The sequence below is a fragment of the Aedes aegypti genome, chromosome 1 (genome assembly GCF_002204515.2).
Source record: "Aedes aegypti strain LVP_AGWG chromosome 1, AaegL5.0 Primary Assembly, whole genome shotgun sequence".
In the NCBI taxonomy this organism is placed as follows: Eukaryota; Metazoa; Arthropoda; class Insecta; order Diptera; family Culicidae; genus Aedes; species Aedes aegypti.
In genome coordinates, this window is record NC_035107.1 from 194,518,000 (window position 1) to 194,540,032 (window position 22,033).

The 22,033-nt window shown below is 42.7% G+C and overlaps 1 protein-coding gene across 1 annotated transcript; it reads right to left on the bottom strand.

Moving 5' to 3' along the window:
- Positions 1-1,336: 1,336 nt before the first annotated feature.
- Positions 1,337-17,063, bottom strand: LOC5567796. Its single transcript, XM_001657650.2, has 4 exons — positions 16,514-17,063; positions 9,219-10,466; positions 1,785-2,191; positions 1,337-1,729 (listed from the first exon to the last, which is right to left on the bottom strand). The coding sequence occupies exons 1-4, from the start codon at positions 16,860-16,862 to the stop codon at positions 1,370-1,372; spliced, it is 2,364 nt and encodes a 787-aa protein (XP_001657700.2). The 5' UTR covers positions 16,863-17,063; the 3' UTR covers positions 1,337-1,369.
- Positions 17,064-22,033: the final 4,970 nt, after the last annotated feature.

Genomic DNA, 22,033 nt, shown 5'->3' on the forward strand with positions numbered 1-22,033 from the left:
TCCTAGATTCTGACTATCGGCCGATGCAGACTAGCGACCAACTTCTTCGGGCCCACCTTGATGATTTCGGCTCCGATACCATCCTTGCCAGCGGTCTTGTTATTCTTGAGCTGTTGAATGGCATCCTTAACTTCCCCCATCGTGGGAGCTGGTTGGTTTCCACTGTCCGCAGTGCTGACGTAGCCATCACCTTCGCTGTCCTGACCTTCTGTGCCTGTGCTCTCCGCGTTATTCAGGTATTCATCGTAGTGCTGCTTCCACCTTTCGATCATCTCGCATTCGTCCATCAAGATGCTCTCATCCTTATCCCTGCACATCCCATGCAGCTCGCGGCACGCTGCCTTTGCGGGATGCGTTGAGCTTCTGATAGAACTTCCGCGTTTCTTGAGAACGGTACAGTAACTCCATCTCTTGGCATTCCCCCTCATAGTAGACGGCATGAGCCTGTGTATGCTATAAAACGTTTGATATTTACTGTGCGGCAGAGACTTCTTCTTTAACTTCTTATTTTAGGTTTCGTTTTCAACTTCTGACCTTTTCAGTAGACAAACTCTAGTCAAGTGAAGTTACCATAGAGTCGTCGACTGTCTTGAGATCCCTGATATCGTTCCTCAGTCATTTATTCAATCACCCCTTTACGCTATCTCTCATGGCTACCCAAAAGGTGGAAACCAAACCCTCTGGCGGTGGATTTTTCTCAATGCGAAGGTGGCTTCGTTTCTACTATAGGGTGGTGGAGTATGATAGGCTCCACCACCCTATAGTAGAAACCTGAGACGAGACTCGCGAAGACGGTCTTCTTTTTCTGTGTTTGCTGAGTTTTTTTCTTATTCCACTTTGTGTTTATACCAATTATGCGCAAGCCGTTCAAACCCTCACAAGAACCTCTCAGCAAAAAATGATTGAGTTTGCATCACATCGAATCATAAATAGCCGTTTGAGTGAAATTTCATGCCAGCAAACGTAGCAGTCATTAGAAATAATTAATCCTCTGCTTAAATTAATCAGCAACTTTGGAAAAAACTGCTCCGCCGACCGAGGTTTTTAATAACAGTTTACTTTGAACACAATACTTTTCACTTTTTCAGCCATAAAAACGGTGGGCTGCATTTGACGTTTCGTGAGAGGGGAATCTGGGCTGCATATGACGTTGATATTTTTCCTCTTCGCGAGTCTCTCTCAGGTAGAAACGAAGCCACCTAAAGCCACCGAAGCCTAGCTTATCGGGATATTGATACGGAGCAAACCCAAAGATGTGCAAATTTTCTGATATTTTACATTCTATGAAACGTTGACGAATTTCCCTGTGATTCACACGACATAAAATAACCAACAGTTACAACTTCAAAGGTGAGATACACAAACTTTATTAATTCATAGTTTCACTGAAACCGCCCTCGTCATCATAGTCGCTCTGTTCAATCTTGATTATGTTTTGTAGATCGGTGTTAAATGAAGTACCACTTGTTGCATATGTGTCATTATCGTTAGCGCCTTGATGACTTGATGCAGCATCTCCTGCCTCATCCGATAGATGCCCTTGGACATGCTTTTCGTACATTTTGCCGGTAGTGAATCGTTTAGAACAATACGGACACTTCTTCAGCTTATTATGTATCATGCGTCGGTGTTGGTATAAGGTCATTTTAGTTTTGAGAATCGCACCGCAGATGTCGCAGCTGTAACTCATTTCACCATGATCGTTCACAAAGTGTTGATGAAGATCGTGCTGAAAATATCCAAACATTATAAGATTTTAGGATCGAATCTAATTGTGAACTCACCTGGGTCTCGTAGCGTTTTCCGCATTTCTGACAACGCCATTTCTGTGATTGGACCGTGCTCATTGATCGTTTGCTGGATCCTTCAATGTTTTTATTCTTTGTAATCGTATGAAACAGTCTTCGTTGGCTTTCGTGGCACTTTTGAGCGAACGTTCGGAATGTATCAATTTTCTGATAACAATCTGAGCATAGCGAATCTGCCGGCCCTAATTCTGCGGACTCTAGAAAGCAAAATTGCGTGAGAGCTCTAACCTCATTTTGAAGTTCCCTATAACTGTATCTTTGGTCGTTTTGATGCTGGATGCCACACATACGGCAGAACATTCTAACATGGATGGAGGTTGGTTCGTTATTTTCATTCATGTATTCAACCATATTCTGGCCGTTCAATTGGTTTTCTGAATTAACTGAAAACAAATAGAGGAAAATTATTATAATCAGAGATGTATTACCGTCAGTGAAATTAATGTCGCCAATTTAGGACAAATGTGTTCATAGTCATAGGGCCCAGATAGCCGTAGCGGTAAACGCGCAGCTATTCAGCAAGACCAAGCTGAGGGTCGTGGGTTCGTATCCCCACCGGTCGAGGATCTTTTCGGGTTGGAAATTTTATCAACTTCCCAAGGCATAGAGTATCTTCGTACCTGCCACACGATATACGCATGCAAAAATGGTCATTGGCATAGTAAGCTCTCAGTTAATAACTGTGGAAGTGCTCATAAGAACACTAAGCTGAGAAGCAGGCTCTGTCCCAGTGGGGACGTAACGCCAGAAAAGAAGAAGAAGTGTTCATAGTCATTCCATAGAAAATCGATGTGATGTTCTGTAGGTTATAGACCTATTTTTTCTTATTTAAATGCAGATTTTTTTTTATATATTTCAGTTGAACATAAGATACATAAGACTAGTTATTCATAATATCTGCTAGGTTTGCTGGCATGAAATTGCACTGAAAAGGTCGTTTATGCTTCGGTGTGATGCAAACGCAATCGTTTTTTTGCTGAGATGTTCATGTGCAAGTTTGGAGTTCGCAGTAGGCGTTGCCCGCGAACGGTTGTGTTTTGTTTTGCTGCACCTTATTTTTCGTGCTCTGGTTTTCCGAAATTTGGCCGATGATTTGGCTGGTGCCACGCCATCCGGATTTCAATTCGGAAGTAAATATTGGAAAAACGCCGTTAATAATCCTTCCAGACGCGTTCAGTGTGATGTTATTTGGCTGATTCTTAATGGGTTTGTTATTGTGCACCCTTGTGATTTTTTTTTCGCCGTCGCGCTTGTATTGCCTTCGACGGCACTACGCCTCAAGGACGGATGGTCCGAGAACAAATGATGTTAAGTGGTTACGTTATATAAAATAAGTGAAAGTAAGAATTAGAAACGGTGGTGATAAAACATGTTCGAAATGTGATCTGGCAACGACAAATGGTATATGCGTCACAAGGAGAAGGAAATGGATGCCACTTAGAGGAAAAAAAGAAGAAGAAGAAAAGCGATTGCTGATTGGATTTGATGACACCGCCGCCTTGGATGGATTTTGGTGAGATTGTTCTGATTACATATTTATTGCTACTTAAAAAAATAAATACGCGCCAGTTTCGAAGTAAACATCTTTGAAACAGGAAGTGTGTATGCATTACCATTATCCATTTGATAACGGTTATGCATGCGGGGCTTGTTGTTAGTGAAAGTGACTTCAGAATGGACGTGTCTCTCCAGCCATTCTGAAATGGGTCACTGGATCTGCAATAGAGCTATCACCTTCTAACTCCCGGACTGAAGCTTTTTGCAAAAATGCTACATTTTTGCTGAAAACTTTTTTCCATAATACCACTGCCGGACAGTGGGGGCTAGATGGATCACACAGATGTTCATGTGCAAGTTTGAACGGCTTGCGCATGATTGACGTAAACACTGCGTGGAATAAGAAAAAACTCAGCAAACGCAGAAAAAGAAGACCGTCTCTGCGAGTCTCGTATCAGTTAGGGACAAAAGCTGGGAATGGTAATAGTAGTAGGCTTGAATTTCGCGAAAATCACTTGGCTCTTCCCAGTACAGTAGTTCAAAAAAGTGAATCTCATCAAGTAGCATATGTTGGGTGTATGAATTTTCTACATTGTCATTGCAGGCTCTAAATGCGGGAAATAGAACATTTTTCTACAGTAGTTTTAGGTTGCCCTTAGCAACGGGTGTTTTGCTATTTTCAAGACTTTTTGCCTACAGCAGCGATGGGCGTGAATTTCACTAGCGTGAATTTCACTGGTTTCGCTGACTGTGATTTGCTTGGCTACTGTAGAGTGAATTTCAAGATTTTTCCCAACCCTGTCAGGGACACTATCGATTTCCTTCGAATCTCGCAGAGGGTTACGGCAAGGTGATGGGCTTTTGTATTTACTGTTCAACATTTGGGTTCATTCTACGAGTAGCGTGAGGTAAGAGTTGTCGGTCTCAGATAGTGAGGTGAAGATTCTCTACTCGAGTGAAGTGAATCGCCGTGTATGTCATATAGACTCATATAGTCATATAGAGTCATTTCACTCGAGTCGAGCTTTTCTGCTTACCAGATTGTGTCTGTTAGCCGGTACAGACAAAACGTCAGCCACTACTGGCTCATTTTCATAAGTGTAGCTGCGATACCTTCCTAACATAAGATTCATTGTTCTATTCAGGCGCTCCGATGACTCATGCCAATGATACGCTACTAAGATTAATCCTCGGCGGTGAATTTATCCTACTCCGACGAAGATTTCCACGGCGGGTGAAGACCTCCCGAAGCGACCCTATCCAGGCAGATGACGAGGTTGGTTTTTCGAATCCGGTTCAACGTCGTCCCGACGACCATTTGCCGGTGCTACTTCGTGATCTACTTAATTAAACTACGGCGGTGGACTTAGGTGCCCGAACAGATGCCGGGGTTGATCAGACGATTGCGGGCGGTGGATGTCTTTCGGTTTCCATAATCCTCGATGACCAATTACTGATACCTATTACCGGACATTACATTACTTCTACCGGAAGCTTCCTCCCATATCCTTAACAGAGTACGATGCAGTATTTCGTACAGCTGCTCACTACCATGCTTGAATGGTTTGACCGGGAGCTTTTCCAGCAGACTTACAGTTCTTTAACTCCAAATCGCTCTTCTAACTTCATCTAGCGTCGGTTGCTCCACAGCTTGCCCATCGTTGCTGATTGTTAATCTGTTCTCATCTGTTTCTCAGACGCGCTCGTGTTCTCTCCGTTCAACAAATGTTTAAAGTGCTTTTTCCACCTGACAGCCACCATGGTTTTGTGTCACGGTCATTGCACATGACGGTAGACGGCGCTGATTTTTTCCGTACGCCATTGACAGTTTCGTAAAATCTCCGCATTTTGTTCTATGCTGTTCCGCGCCTCAGTAATGATATCTTCTTCATACTGCTTTTTCTTTTTGTGATGATTTGTTTTTTCGGCTCTCGCTTCCTTGTCATTCATTTATTTAGTTAACATCTAAACAGATAACACTGAATCAACAATTTCACGCCACAATACTCGGTTCGTGGCCGCATCTCTCCATCCTCGGTTCTGCCCCATGCTCGGCAAACAGATACGCACTTGATCCGACCACCTAGCTCGCTGCGCTCCACGTCTTCTTGTACCAACCGGATCCGACGCGAACATCATCTTGGCAGGGTTGCTGTCCGGCATTCTTGCAACATGCCCTGTGAATCTTTCACAATGCCACAATGCCGGGTGTGAATCTTTTTTGACCGCAGCTTCTTTTGGAGGCCATAGTAGGCCCGACTTCCACTGATGATGCGCCTCCGTATTTTACGGCTAACGTTATTGTCAGCCCTCAGCAAGGAACCAAGGTAGACGAACTCGTCGACCACCTCGAACGTACCCCGTCTGTCGTAACATTGCTACTTAGGCAAGCTCTGTCGCGCTCGACCTCACCAGCTAACATGTACTTTGTCTTGGCCGCATTCACCACCAGTCCAACCTTTGCTGCTCGCGTTTCAGGCGGGTGTACAGGTCTGCCACCTTTTCAAATGTTCGGCCGACAATGTCCATATCATCCGTGAAGCAAACAAATTGACTGGATCTAGTAAAAATCGCACCCCGGCTATTTATCCCGGCTCTGCACATAACACCTTCTAGCGCAATATTGAACAACAGGCACGAAAGTCCATCAACTTGTCGTAGTTCCCGTCAGGATCCAAACGAACTGGAGTGTTCGCCTGAAACCTTCACACAATTTTGCACACCTTCCATCGTCGCTCATATCAGTCTCGTGAGCTTCCCGGGAAAGCTGTTCAAGTCCATGATTTTCCATAGCTCTATGCGATCGATTCTATAGTATGCCGCCTTAAAATCGATGAAAATGTGATGCGTTGGGACCTGGCATTCACGACATTTCTGGAGGATTTGTCGTACAGTAAAGATCTGGTCCGTTGTCGATCGGCCGTCAAACGAAGCCGGCTTGATAACTTCCCACGAACTCGCTTACTATAGGTGATAGACGACGGAAGATGATCTGGGATAATACTTTGTAGGCCGCATTTAGAATGGTGATCGCTCGGAAGTTCTCACAATCTAACTTGTCGCCTTTCTTGTAGATGGGGCATATCACCCCTTCCTTCCATTCCTCCGGTAGCTGTTCTGTTTTACAAATTGTGCCTATCAGCCAGTGCAAACAAATAGTCAGCCTCTCCGAGCCCATCTTTATGAGTTCAGCTCCGATACCATCCTTACCAGCAGCTTTGTTGTTCTTGAGCTGGTGCATGGCATCCTTAACCTCCCTCAAAGTGGGGGTTGGTTGGTTTCCTCTGTTGTCCCGACCTTCATTGCCTGTGCTCTCAGCGCCATTCAGATGTTCGTCGAAGTTCTGCTTCCACCTTTCGATCACCTCACGCTCGTCCGTCAAAATGCTCCTATCCTTATCCCTACACATCTCGGCTCGCGGTACGAAGCCGTTGCGGGATGCGTTGAGCTTCTGATAGAACTTGCGTGTTTCTTGAGACCGACACAGCTGTTCCATCTCCTCACACTGCATCTCCTCCAGGTGGCGTTTTTTCTCCCGAAAGAGGCGGGTCTGTTGTTGCCGTTTCCGTCTATAACACTCCACGTTCTGCCGGGTTCTTTGCTGCAGCATGACCGCCCGCGTTGGTTCTTCTCCTGAATCAGCCTGCATTCCTCGTCGAACCAACCGTTCCGTCGACTTTGTCCCACGTACCCGACGTTGCTCTCAGCTGCATTGTTGATGGCTACCTCACTGTTCTCCAGCAGTCCTCAAGAAGGGTCTTCATCCAGCTCACCCTCTTCCGGTAATGCAGCCTCGAGGTGCTGCGCGTATGCCGCTGCGACATCCGGTTGCTTGAGCCGCTCTAGGTCGTACCGGGGCGGCCGTCGGTACCGTACGTTGTTGACGACGGAGAATTTTTTGCGCAGTTTAACCATCACCAGATAGTGGTAAGAGTCGATGTTAGCGCCCTGAATGTTAGGTCCTGACGTCGATAATGTCGGAGAAGTGCCGTCCATAAATCGTTTGTGTCGATTTGTGATTCTGTCTGCTGTCCTGTATCGGTATGAAAAGCTGTGCTGGAAGTAGGGGCTACGATTGGCCATGTTCTTTGAGGCGGCGAAATCAATTAGTAGTAAGCCGTTTTCGTTCGTCAGCCGATGGACGATGAACTTTCCAATCGTCGGTTTGAACTCCTTTTCCTAGCCAACCTGAGCGTTTAGATCTCCTATGATGATTTTGACGTCATGGTTTGGGCAGCTGTCGTACTCGCGTTCGAGCTGCGCGCAAAAAGCGTCTTTATCATCATCAGTGCTTCCGGAGTGAGGGCTGTGCACGTTTATTATGCTGAAGTACGCCATGCCCAGCCATTTACCAACTCGTTTCCTTGTACCGCTCTCTTTCCAGCCGGGTACCAGATATTAACTTCCGGTTTCTGGCAACATTCTTCTTATCCGTCACATTTTGGCACTCCTCATCAAACCAACCATTTCTGGGTCGTCTCTGAGCTGATGTGCTCATCGCGCCGTGGATAAACTCCCACAGATTGTTGAGGTTGTCGCCTACGTTGGTTCCCCTTATTCGCTCATCAAGCTTCCGGCGGTACTCGACTGCTACATCTTCTGTTGATAAGCGCTGGATATTGAAACGCAACGGTCGCTATGCTCTTGTGTTCGCCACGGTAGACAACCGTGCACGAATTTTACTGACAACGAGATAGTGATAAAAATTGATGTTTGGACCTCTGTACATCGATGACATCCGAGAAAAGGCGGCCGTCCTCCAAAACGTGGTCTATTTGGTTGCAGAGCTCGCCATTTGAGTGGACGGAAAAAATCCTCTTTTCCGACCTCTGCGTTGGTATCCCCGATAACAATTTTTACGTCATATTTTGGGCACTCGCCGTAGGTATAGTCGAGACAATCACAAAACGCTTTTTCCGTGTCTTCGGGATTATCGTTTGAACGCGCATAGAAGTTGAACAGCTCCGACGTTGAACTTGAATTGCTGAGCTGCCTAGTGATTGCTGACCAGTACTACCTTCGTTATAATATAAGCCAACTGTGAAGCTACTCTAGCCATCCACGTTTTGATTATGTTTACCTCAGTCATCAGCATCTCTACATTTTTTGCAATCTTGCCAGTTATCGCGAGAACGAAGTCATCCGCGAACCCGATTCATTCGATAGTTTCAATGTCAGCACTCCATCATACATCATATTCCACAGTATTGGACCGAGTATGGTTCCACACCGTTGTGACATTTGTCAATAGTCGTCTCTGATTCGGTTCTGAAAGAAGCTTTTCAGACATTTATACAGCGAGTCGTGACCCGTATTTTGTGTAGGGTTGCGGAAAAAGCCTACCTACTGACACTGTTGAACGAGTTTTCAACCTTCTATCGTTAGACAACTTCGCAGAACGATTGTTTTATCTCATCTGCTTGGACGTTTTGCCCGCGCACATGATGACCGTTCGAATAGCAACCATCGTCGAAGTCTTTTCTGCCTTTTCAACAATCCGTTCTCGCCTTCCGTGTGTATCGTCATCTAGCTCCAGAAGCTTACCAAGAGTGTCCAGCAAGTATATATGTCTATTTTCAACAGGACTCTTAGCGGTTACGCAGTTTTTCTGCAACGCTATCTTGAATATATCTGGGAACGCCAAGATCGCTGTTCTTAGTTTAATAGTCAGTAGATACATCATATTCTATGAATTACGTTCAAACTAAGGAGTATGAAAAATTACAGCCATGTCAATTACAAATCATTCAATCCTGCTTCTGCCTTATGGAGCCTTCGTTCTGTACAAGGTCGAACTTTTCCCCACCTTACTCTGATATATCGTTTTTCTATGGAATAGCTGAACAAACAATTTAGTTTCACATAACGTTTCTAATTCAGTATCATATCCAATAACGTCTAAACTTAACTTACCTTCTTCTGTGTGAACCGCCGACTCAGGCAGCTCGGCCATTTTTTCACTCTGTTCGTCTCCGCAATGCGAATCTGCTGGCTCGCTTTTCACAACTTGCAGTTCTTCGAACTGGAACTCCTTTTTCGGTGCATAATCCTCCGAAGGATCATCGTTAAAATGAACGTTCGGTTGGACAAACTCACGGTAGAAAAATCGTATGATACGTTCCTCCCTCGTAAGGCTTCGAATGTCTCCCTGGATTCTGGCCTTCGTATGACTGTCAATCAAGTCGTACGCCTCGTAGATTTTATCGATACTAATGCTCACATGGCCAAATGTGAGTTCTGGTTCTAGTACTGGTGCATGTTCAAATTCCTGTTCGGAAATAGCTGGAATATCTAAGGGATCGTTTGATAGCGATTCTTCCTGCTGCGTGATGGTTTCGGCAGTTTGAAAACAGAAACCACTGTAGTCTATGGATTCTACATTGAAGGGATATAACCCGCATGTCCGGAATCCATTGTGGATTTCACTCGCTGTGATACCTCGCTCTATGGTTTTCTGCAAAATGCTACCGAAATAGGGCAATGTGTGCATTGACTCTGGGTTATCCAAAAACCATTTCTCCAAGGTTTTCAGCCATTTCACTTTCATTACCTTAGCTATGCCCAAGCCAGCTGACTGCGTAACAGTTTTGTAGTTCGTTGTACGATATGGAGAAACGAGAAAAATTCCCAACGACTCGCACAAGTCTTCAACCTCGGCTATGTTGGGCAGAGCATGTCCATCGACAAAGAATATAACCGGAAACCTAACGCCTTGCTTGACAAGAAATGGATGGAAGACGTTCATTATGTAGTTGCGAAAATTTTGTGTATTCGTGTATGCTTGTTCGCATATTTCCATACCCCATCCAAGAGGAAGGTTATGCATTTTCATATCTTGTGGAGCATGATAGGCAGGAATAATGATATTAGGAGGGACTGTGGTACCAGATGCTCCGAAGGCGAACATCACGGCGATATCCGTTGAGGCATTTTCAGCGGAGTTGGAATGTGAGGCAGATCCCAACGGAAAGGTTAACGGTATTTCTTCGAGTATATAGATTCTGGCGGGATCGTCAAGTAGTTCTCTATTATCGGTTTTGGTGCACCACGATTCAACGGCTCGGAACCAATTGCGGACGTATTGTACACTTGGCGTTGCTATTGTTTTCGATAGTGTGAAGTTAGTATTTCGTCGCAGGAACAAATCACACCATTTTCGTCCTAGACAGAGAAAAAAAACGGAATTAGTTCAATTTCATTTCCTGCGAATGAATGAAATGTGTTTTCATGTACCGTCGGGGGTTATTTTCATCAAAAAAATCAAAATTTCGTTTTTCATTTCTAAAGACTTCAAATGGCAATTTTAGACATTTTTATAATGAATTATTGGACCTGCTTATGTTATAATTGAATCCTCCGGAAATCTAGGGGGTTGGTGACAGACTCTGCTGCCGTAACAAATCAAGCAACGAGATAATACGAACCGGGAAAATCGGCGAAGACCACAGCGAGGTAAAGGCACTAGCGATTTGAAGCTCGGTACGTGGAACTGTAAATCTCTCAACTTCATCGAGGGCACACGCATACTCGCTGACGTGCTGAAGAACCGCGGATTCGGCATCGTAGCGTTGCAGGAAGTGTGTTGGAAGGGATCAATGGTGCGAACGTTTAGAGGTAACCATACCATCTACCAGAGCTGCGGCAACACACGTGAACCGGGTAATAAGTCGTCGAGGTGCCTGTGAACCGGACGTCACCCTCTGACACTTGGCCGACCACCATCGAGTCGGAGTAGGCTTGATCCTCCACCGGGGACTAGCTGAGTAGATCGCGAAACAACACCGCCGTAGAGCATGAGAAGCAGAAAATGGAGGTAAAGCGCACCAACAAACAAAACACAGTAGCATCCATCGAAAAAGTCTCACATGGCCCAGGGGTGTGATCAGCCCCAAAATGTGAGTGACGTTGAGGAGATAAACTGCAGCCAGATCGAATAGAGCAAGAGGTGATGAAAAGGCGTATCAACAAGCCCTTTGCCTCCTGAAGTAATACCATGAGGTAGTTCCAGGAGGACATCGGACTTGTGACCCAAGCCAAAGAGAAGTGGCGTGGTATAGGGTTGTTTTCCCCTTTTTTTCACTGCTACCGCACTCGAGACGTTCATCCGCAGTAGATTGTTAGCCGGTTATGTGAAAGTTTTTAGCTTTGCTAAAAATGCGAAAATTCTACATAAAAAAAACACGTGAACTGGGAACAGCTTTTATACTGATCGATCAATGAGAGAATGAGCAAGTTGAGGATCAAAAGCTTCTTAAATTTCAGCATAATAAACGTGCACAGCTCTCACTCCGGGACCGCTGATGATGATAAAGGTGATAAAGACGTTTTTTACTCGTAGCTCGAACGCGAGTACGACTGGTGCCCAAGCCACGACGTCAAAATCATCATAGGAGATCTAAACTCTCAGGTTGGAAAGTCCACCGTCCATCGGCTGACGAACGAAAACGGCGACTAATTGATTTCGCCGCCTCCAAGGATATGGCCATTCGTTGGAAGTACTTCCATACCGATATACATGGAGATCACCACAGCAGACAATATTACAAATCGACCACGTTCTGATGGATGGACAGCACTTCTCCGACATTATCGACGTCAAAGCGCTAACAGCGACTCTGATCACTATTTGGTAATTGTCAAACTACGCCCAAAACTCTCCGTAGTAAACAACGTACGGTACTGACGGCCGCCCCGATATGACCTAGAGCGGCTTAAGCAAGCGGATGTCGCAACTGTATTCGCGCAGCACCTCGAGGCTGAATTACCGGAAGAGGGTGAGCTGGATGAAGCCCCTCTTGAGGACTGCTGGAGAACAGTGAAAGCAGCCATCAACGATGTAGCTGAGAGCAACGTCGGGTCGTGGGACGGAGTCGATGGAACGATTGGTTCGACGAGGAATGTAGGCAGATTCTGGAGGAGAAGAATGCTGCGCGGGCGGTCATGCCGTAGTAAGAAACCCGGCAGAACGTGGAACGTGATAGACGGAAAGGGCAACAACAACCCAGGTAAGGCAGCGTCTATTTATTACGTAACGCGAAATTTGGAAAATTTCGACCCCCTCCCCCCCGTCCGTAACGCTTTTTGTATGAAAAATTTCAAATTTTTGTATGAGCCGTAACGCTTGTTTTTGTAGGAAAGAAGATGAAATGTGAACAACGAATAATGGTACCGAATAACATGTATGCCAATGATACATGTGTAGGGCGCCATTCACCGCTCATCTTAAGTATGAGGCTCTATATACACAACTAGTTGGAATTAATTTACTTTCATGAGCTGGTTGTTATCTTTGTACTATAGCACAACAACCCAAGTAACCACAAGCATTATAACATTGCACGTATTCTACTGGATATCAACAACATTGATGCAACATTGCTTTTATCCAACAAATTTCAAGAGCTGTCAAGCAATAAAGCAGGGTTACATTAGAAATGTATCAATGCACTAACATCACTTTATAAATTGTACTGATGCATTAATATTATTTTATGAGTTGCTTCATTGTCCTTCTTGCATTAATTTAACTGTAAAAGTGCCCTTTTCCACTTTTAAACTACTTTAATAGTAGGCTTACGGCAATGCAGCTGCATTATATATGCAATGATATAATGCTCCATGGTTACATGGGAACATATTAAAGCGTGGTAGCTAAGATGCATTTTTCGATCTGCCATAATAAAATCATTGTTCAGCTCATGTTTACCACCTTAAACAGCCTAAAGCTATTTTTATGAAAAGTATATAATATTAAATCATATGAATTTCATTCTGATACAATCCATTTAGGTATACTAATACATGTTGATGTCTTTTATTGCAAAAATTTGTTCAGATTTTTCAAAATAATCCAATGAGCGGTGAATGGAGCATGAGCGGTGAATGGCGTCCTTACGGTATAAATGGTACCAAATATAGAGGATTTATGTCCTCAAGACTATGTTGAGGCACTTAATGAAGGCTCAAGTGACATAAGCAAAACGGAGCCACATGTGGAGAAGTGAGGAAATATGATTTTATACTTCAGGATGAAAAACATAATTTTCTGTATGTGAAATATAGTGAAAATGTATGAGTTAGGGAAAGAAAGAGTAGATAAGTAAGTTAGAGAGTTAATAAGATTTAGAAAATGTACAGTAGGTTGGTTAGTAGAGAAACAGCACCAGTAGATTTATTAGATTTTGTAAATCTAATCTAATCTTGTCATGAGAGTAATTTAAAATTAATAGTACAACCAATATTCTCGTAAACATTTGTATTTGCCTACAACAGAGTTTTATGGTCAAGTATGGATATATTAAAAACATATTGTTTGAATAATAAGTCAAGCTGTATACCAAAACTGATGCCCAGTACTTTAGTTTATTTGCAGGTCATAAGGACCTGAATTCCAGGGTGGTTTGGATGATTTCCAATATCCAATATCTTGTCAAAATTTGTGGACATGTCTGTTAAGGCTTAGTGAGTGCTGTAAAGCACTAGGTTCTAGGTTAATTATACATTTCTAAATCCCTTGGTGCATCGTACCTCATTGCAAATAAGTGGTCTGTACCCAATCTGAGCCCGAGTGAGACGAACCTGGTTCAGCTATCACCGTGTTCAGCCATGAACACCAATAACTAGCTAATATTCAGCAAATACTCTCACTGTTCAACTTTCATTGTTACTTGGGAGACCCACCTCTTTTGGGAGAAAAAACGCCAGTACGAGGAGATGGAGCAGCTATGGCGGTCTCAAGAAACTCAAGAAGTTCTATCAGAAGCTCAACGCATCCCGCATCGGCTTCATGCCGCGAGCCGAGATGTGCAGAGATAAGGATGGGAGCATTTAGACGGACGAGCGTAAGGTGACCGAGACGGGACAACGGAGGAAATGCCTTCGTCAGTACTGCGGACGATGGAAACCAACCAGCCCCTCATTTTGAGGGAGGTTAAGGATGCCATTCACAAGCTCAAGAAGAATAAAGCTGCTGGTAAGGATGGTATCGGATCTGTACTCATAAAGATGGGCTCGGAGAGGCTGGCTATTTGTGTGCACCGGCCTGATAGGCATAATCTGGAAAACATAACAGCTACCGGAGGAGTAGAAGTAAGAGGTAGTATGACCCATCTACAAGAAAGACGACAAGTTATATTGTGAGAACTTCCGAGCGATCACCATTCTAAATGTCGCCTACAAAGTATTATCCCAGATTCGCCGTCTTCCGTCGTCTGTCACCTGTAGTAAACGAGTTCGTGGGAAGTTATCAATCGATCGACAACGGACCAGATCTTGACTGTACGGCAAATCCTCCAAAAATGTCGTGAATACCAAGGTGTGTGCATTTTACTCTGTAGCCAGAGTAAGGTGTAATCACTTGGCGAAAGCGGCTAGGAGGCCATCTTTAACTTGCTGGCCGTTTTGTTTACAAACATTACTGCCTTGCCTGGATGATGCTGAAACTGAAACTAACTGTGCTGCCATCAGTGCGGACTAAATTGTCAAAAAAGAAAGAAAGGAGTAGAGCACACAAGGAGCAGGGGCAACCAGATTAGAATAATTCTTGACAACACTGTTTCTCCAACCAATCATGAGTCAATCTCTCGACTACCTGTCTCAGATGTTTGTAAACAAAACGGCCAGCGCTTTCTCACTGTCTGGTTTTCTCCACATAGTGAGCATAATAGGACACCTTAGATAATTGAACGCGCCTTGGTGAATACCAGGCCCCAACGCATCACCTTTTCATCGAGTTCAAGGCGGCATACGATAGTATCGAACGGAAAATCATGGGCAAGAACAGCTTTCCCGGGAAGCTCACGAGACTGATAAGAGCGACGATGTGCAAAGTTGTGTGAAGATTTCAGGCGAACATTTCAGATCGTTTGGATCCCGCCGGGGACTACGGTGATGGATTTTCGTGCCTGTTGTACAATATTGCGCTAGAAGGTGTTATGCGGAGAGCCGGGCTTAACAGCCGGGGTATGATTTTTACGAGACCCAGTCAATTTGTTTGCTTTGCAGATGATATGGACATTGTCGGCGGAACATTTGAAAAGATGGCAGACCTGCAAGCACTTGGAGTCTTCGAACGTCCGGTGCTTAGAACGATCTTTGGCGGTGAGCAGGAAAACGGTATGTGGCGGCGAAGGATGAACCTCGCTCGCCCAACTCTACGGCGAACCCAGTATCCAGAAAGTGGCCAAAGCTGGCAAGATACGATGAACAGGGCATGTTGCAAGAATGCCGGACAGCAACCCTGCAAAGATGGTGTTCACCCCAGTTGGTAAGAAGGCGTGGATCGCAGCGAGCTAGGTGGGCAGATCAATAGGGTAACGACTGTTTATTTTGATCCTTATCGCTAACAGTTGGCGCCAGTGGCAAAAAGTACAAACAACAACCCTTCGAACATTCAGTTTATCTGTGCTGGCCGCCTAGCGGCGACACTGATGTGTGTATTCCTTTCACTGATCGCGCTACGCTGGATTCTCAAATTTCTCAAGTTTCAAACACAAGCGCATGGAAGAATGGTAGTCGGTGAACTGTCAAAACGTATGGAAAATACTGAAAAACGTAAATTACTTGCAATTAGGAAACTGGATCGAAAAAGTAGTGATTAGAAATCAAGCGTAATATGAATACATAACTTTTTGTGTTTAGCTCATCTTCCATTGTGCTTTCTTTGCTTCAGGATTTCGTTTTTACTACCACTGAAAAAGTGTCATCTATTGCCTTTTCAGTTTTGAATATCGCCCTATTGTGCATCGATTTGGCGAGCGTGGGGCAGGACCGAGGATGGAGAGATGCGGCCACGAGTATTGTGGCGTGAAATTGTTGATTCAGTATTATCTGTTTAGATGTTAACTAAATAATGTCGGCGCGGTAAAAAATTAGAATCGTCTCTCGTTTAAGTTAATTTTTTCTCAGAATCTATGCGAGATTCCTAACTTCGGAAATGATACATTCGATTCGCATCCGGATGCGCTCTAATGCGCCTTACTTCCGAAGTAGGATATCTTGCATGTATACCGAGAAAAATCAATTCTCTGCGAACAGCATTTTATAACGATTGTCCGAAATTACAATAAATGAAAACATGAATCACTCAGTTACTGTGTTTTGCGTAATAACAACTCTATTGGATGAGATGTTCTCCGTTTAATCCAATACTGATTCATATCTGTGGGCTATCCATAACTGTGGGGCGACTGTACGTACATGTGTCTCACCTGGTTTATTATTCTTGAACGCCGTTTCGCGACCAACCGACATCATATAATGGGACACTTTCGATACGCATTCTGCACGCGTAATAATGAAGCCACGGCTTTGCATGTCCAGCAGCCAGTCCACTATCTCCTGCTCTTCCATCGTAGAAATGCGTGTGGCCGGTCCCGGCGTAAACGATCTTTTCCAACGGGCGCTCAACCGGTATCGGAGAGTGGACATCGGAATGCCATAGCGCTTGCTGGCCGAGTAACAGGACATTCGTCCTTTTTTGATCTCCTCCAGGCATAATTCGATGTTATCGTTGGTGTAAGATTTGACTGTGTGGATTTTCGGGGCGTTTTGGCTCATCTTGTTACGTTGAGCGCTTCAGACGAAATAGGTAGCTAGATTGTCGCTTATCGATCCTTAAATTTGCACAATATGAGTAAAGAACAATCACCAAAAGCACTGTTTAAAAACAAAAATATCTTTATGTTAAAATTGGAGATAAACCACCTGAACCACTGACTAGCACTGATGCTCTGGTGGCTGGCGAAGCGTTGTTAGTGCCAAAAAGGAATACCTTGGTGAGTGACCGAACTGGAGATGTTCCTGTTGTGGCTTCATATTAGGGATGTACGGATGTTGTGAAATATCGATATTTGATTTGATTATTGAAAAAAAGAATCGATATTATAGGGTAACGTATAAAACTTGGACATGCATATAATTTGGACAGGCTAGTCGTTCTATGCCCATTTCCAATGAGATGATGAGGAATATATGTACGGGAAATCATGTATTGCATTAATAATACACTATGCTGCTTATTAAAGATGACCTTTTTCATAACAATTACAAATTGGCTTCAAAAATATCGAAATTGAAAATTGTATCAACAAAACATCTGTGAAACCTACGAATGCAAAAGGATGTGCATTTCAAGAACACAAATTTAATGCAATAATAGCACTCAGAATTGGCATTCATAAAAAGTTTAAAAGTGGCAACATGATAAAATGTGTCTAAAATTTATGCTAAGTTCATCTAAAATCTTAACATGAGTATATAAGGCATGAATCAGATGATGTCCAAAATAGATTATGGTTTTTGTTCTGTTGATATAATTTAGCCATCTGATGAAACACACTGGAATGTCGCATACATGCATACTTGCAGGCGTTTTTCGTGGATCTGATGATATTTGCTTGCATTAAATGAAATTATTGATTATCACTAAAATACACATCCGTTAAGCGAAAAAATGCATAAGTCACATGTAAACTCTTACAATTTTATGATATGATCGTCTTTTTAAGAAATCATTGCATGGATATTGAGATAACGTCCCTGTCCAAATTATATTCACGTGAGGGTGTCCAAAATGTATATTTGGTGTCCGAAATGTATAACAGACAGGCCGCCAAAAAATGCTATTTTGGAAAAGAATGCTACAGTTTGTAAGCTTTTGCTCCCTAGAAACTCAAAGTACAATCGGACATTAAGCATATAAGTAACATTAGGTAATAAAATATTACTATCTAATGCAGTTAATCAATCGCCGTTTGCAGACATATCCTTAGCCTGTCCAAAATACATAATTTACCCTAATCATCAGGATCAGAGGGCTTCCTTAGCCGAGTGGTTAGTGTCCGCGGCTTCATAGCTAAGCCATACTGAAGGTCCCGGATAAAAAATACAATACAAAAACAATATAACGTATTGGAACAGTACCATTCAATATATTGGAAATACAATAGAGTATATTGTGAAATGACAATATAATTACAGTACAATATATTGTTTTGAACAGTTCGCTGTATGGTTTATGAGATTTTTGCAATATAATGTATGAGTGGTTGAGTATCGTAACAATACAAATCTAGATATTTTCTCATACATACATTTTGAAAATACAATACGATATATTGTTCATGTATTGTCTTGATTAGCGATTTGTGTATTGTTGTACAATACAAAAACAATTCAACGAACTGTATTTCAATTAGTGGTGAAAAGTATAGAATTTGTATTTTGTATGGATTGTTACCCAACTTAACGGATATTCGTGCCAAAAGTAGCAAAATAATTTTAACTTTATAGAGATATTTATCATGGTTGCATTCGTCGTTACAGCTAATGTCAAGTGACTTCTAAAAAACTACTTATTTTTACGTTTTGAATATTTTTCACCCAACATTTCTTGCTTTCTGAACTTGTTTTGTTTACTTCTTTCAGCAAAGCTACATAGAAAAAAGCAAGAGTTGTTTTACGCGAAAATAGGAATTTTACCAAAATTGTAAGCTTCTTCTTTCTGGCGTTACGTCCCCACTGGGACAGAGCCTGCTTCTCAGCTTAGTGTTCTTATGAGCACTTCCACAGTTATTCACTGAGAGCTTACTATGCCAATGACCATTTTTGCATGTGTATATCGTGTGGCAGGTACGAAGATACTCTATGCCCTGGGAAGTCGAGAAAATTTCCAACCCGAAAAGATCCTCGACCGGTGGGATTCGAACCCACGACCCTCAGCTTGGTCATGCTGAAAAGCTGCGCGTTTACCGCTACGGCTATCTGGCCCCCAAATTGTAAGCTATAAAACCAATTAAAAACAATACAGTGTTCTTTTACAATATATTATATTGTTTTTGAATTGCATATCCAAACAAGAATAATGTTGCTTCGACATTCAATTACAAGACGCTGTATTGTATCCAATACGTTATATTTTACATTAATGGTTTATTCCATTCACTGAATGATACATTTTTAACCAGGATGGTCGAAGACTCGCGATCCGAGAGTAACAATTTCGATCTTCGTTGAAAATTTTTGTCATCATTTCAATTATTGCGCTGAATTTTAAACAGCACATGTGACGGAGCACATGAGACCGCATTGTGACACATCTCAAGATAAATGAGGTGCACCAAAAAAGGTCTCACAATGTACAGCGCACCCGTGTGCTAGCAACCAATGAGCCTCCTGCACCTAAGGCTAAAGCACGTGCACAGTAACTCTAGTTCGTCGTTACCAATATGTTGAAACATATTTTGATTTATTTATTTAAATCATAAATGCATGACATTTGTATTGCACTGCAGAGCATGTGGATGAAGGAACATTCAATTATATTGTAATCTAATAGTACAGACAAACAGACGTAAAACTTAGAACAAAGCTCGACCAAAATCATCGTCACGAGGACATGTACGCCCAATGCTGAAATTGGTGTGTTTGGCCGACGGGCCAAAAGACGGCTGTAGTGTATAAACGTCAAACGCGAACAAAATCGATGCAAGCGCTGCTTTTGGTGGGATTGGCCACATACCATATTTTTGAATCGTCCGTTAAAAAGGAGGTCGATGGAAAATGATGAGAGTTTTACGTCTGTTTGTCTGTGATTACACCTTTATTTTTCAATATAGAACTGCACCAACTTCATATTTTCCACAACATTTTCAAACAAAGTCGTGCCTATTCTGCGCGGCGTGTGAGGTGACACGAGTCGACTGAGGTGACAATTGTCGACTCGCTCCCATTTGATTAACATTAGTCGTCTCATGTCACTCGCGGTGAGAGCGACTCGTCTCGATTCACACGCCGCGCAGAATAAGCACATAAGTAACATGGATGTTGAAGCGAAGTATGCACTTCAACAGAAAAGTAATCGCCTATCTCAATGCGTGGGAAATTTCTTGCAAGAAATGCTTAAGAAAAGCATTTTTCTTTGATCGCAGTACGCAGTTGAAAAGAAATGTCAATTCAAATGGAGCTCACTGTAGGAAATTACTTGACCATTTCTTGGGCAGAAATTTTAACTTTTCTTGAGCGGAACAGCATACCTAGCTTGAGACAGAAAAAGTTGTTGGTTCGAAAATTCATATCGGACAGTTATGCTTTTATGGGCAGTATATAGGCCTCTGCACTGTTTTGATTTTGTATGGGATTTTGACGTTTACTGGCCTTGTTATTTACAAATTTCGTGAAAGAGTGAAAGAGAGGCAATGATTTTTATGCAGAGCCCTATACATATACAAATTTATTCTAACCGCAGTCTATACATTACTTTTTATGACACTAATTGTTACCTCACTAATCGTTTTTATATTTAGTTGACAATAAGGTAACGACTGTTTATTTCGTATTTAAACGCTAACAATTGGCGCCAGCGACAAAAAGTACAGACAACAACCTTTCGAACACAAACAAACAGACGTAACACTTAGAATAAATCGCGATCAAAATCATAGTCGCGAGAACATGTACGCCCAATGCTAAAATCGCAGTGTTTGGCCGATGGGCCAACAGGTGGCAGTAGTGTGTAAACGTCAAACACGAACAAAAACGATGCGAGCGCTGCGGGTGGTGGATTGGCCACCTACTATATATTTGAATCGACCGTTAAAAATGTGGTCGATGAACATCGATGAGAGTGTGACGTCTGTGTTTTGAACATACAGTTTCGCTCACTGACCGCTGAGCGACACTGATGGTTGCATTCCAGTCACTGATTGACTGTTTAACGATAATCTTGCGACGATCGACGCGCCATCATATTTCATATAACGGAGGAAATTAGAACTAACTTGGAGGTGATGATTTGGAGGTTATTTGGCAATTTGGAGGTTAAAATCCCTTTCAAACACTAGCGATTTTGCGGTGGGATGTTGACGTTTGATGACGAATCGTGCTAAGCTCTTTTCTTAAATTTCTCAAACTTCTAACACACGCGTATGAAAGAATGGTAGTCGACAACTATCAAAACGTATGGAAAATTATGAAAAACGTAAATTACTTGCAATTAAGAAATTGGATCAAAAAATAGTGATTAGAAATCTAGCGTAATATGAATACAGTCAAACCTCCATGAGTCGATATCTGAAGGGACCATCGACTCATGGAAACATCGAGTCATGGAACAATAGTCCTTCGGAAAGCTGTTTCGCGGGACCATCATAGTAACCATGAAATTTTGTTTTAGTTTGGTTCCATGAGTCGATATCGAGTCATGGAACATCGACTCATGGAGGTTTTACTGTAGATAACTTTTTGTGTTTAGTTCATCTTCCGTGATGCTTTATTTGCTCCAGGATTTCGTTTTTACTACCACTGAAAAAGAGCCATCTATTGCCTTTTCAGTTTCGCCCTATACATTTCTCGCATAATTTATGATCTCGCCCTAAAAGCCATTGGTAGCTCGTTGTTTCTGAACATTTAAATGGAGTTACAATTTATTTAACAACGGTATGGTGAAGAGAGGATCATTCTCTACACGTCAGTGATGTTGGTTTGGATGCTGATTCATTTATTTGTTCAGAATCAAAGAACTACACACGTGGTTCCCAATGGCTTTTAGGGCGTTGGTAGATTATGCGAGATTTTCATTAAACTCTCGCTCACTCTGAGATAATGCCCTAGAAGTCATTGGTAACGACGTGTGTAGCTCGTTGTTTCTGAGCAAATAAAATAATAAGCACCCAACCCAACATCACGGGCAGGTAGATAATGGTCTTTTCTTCCCCATAGCGTTGTTAAAT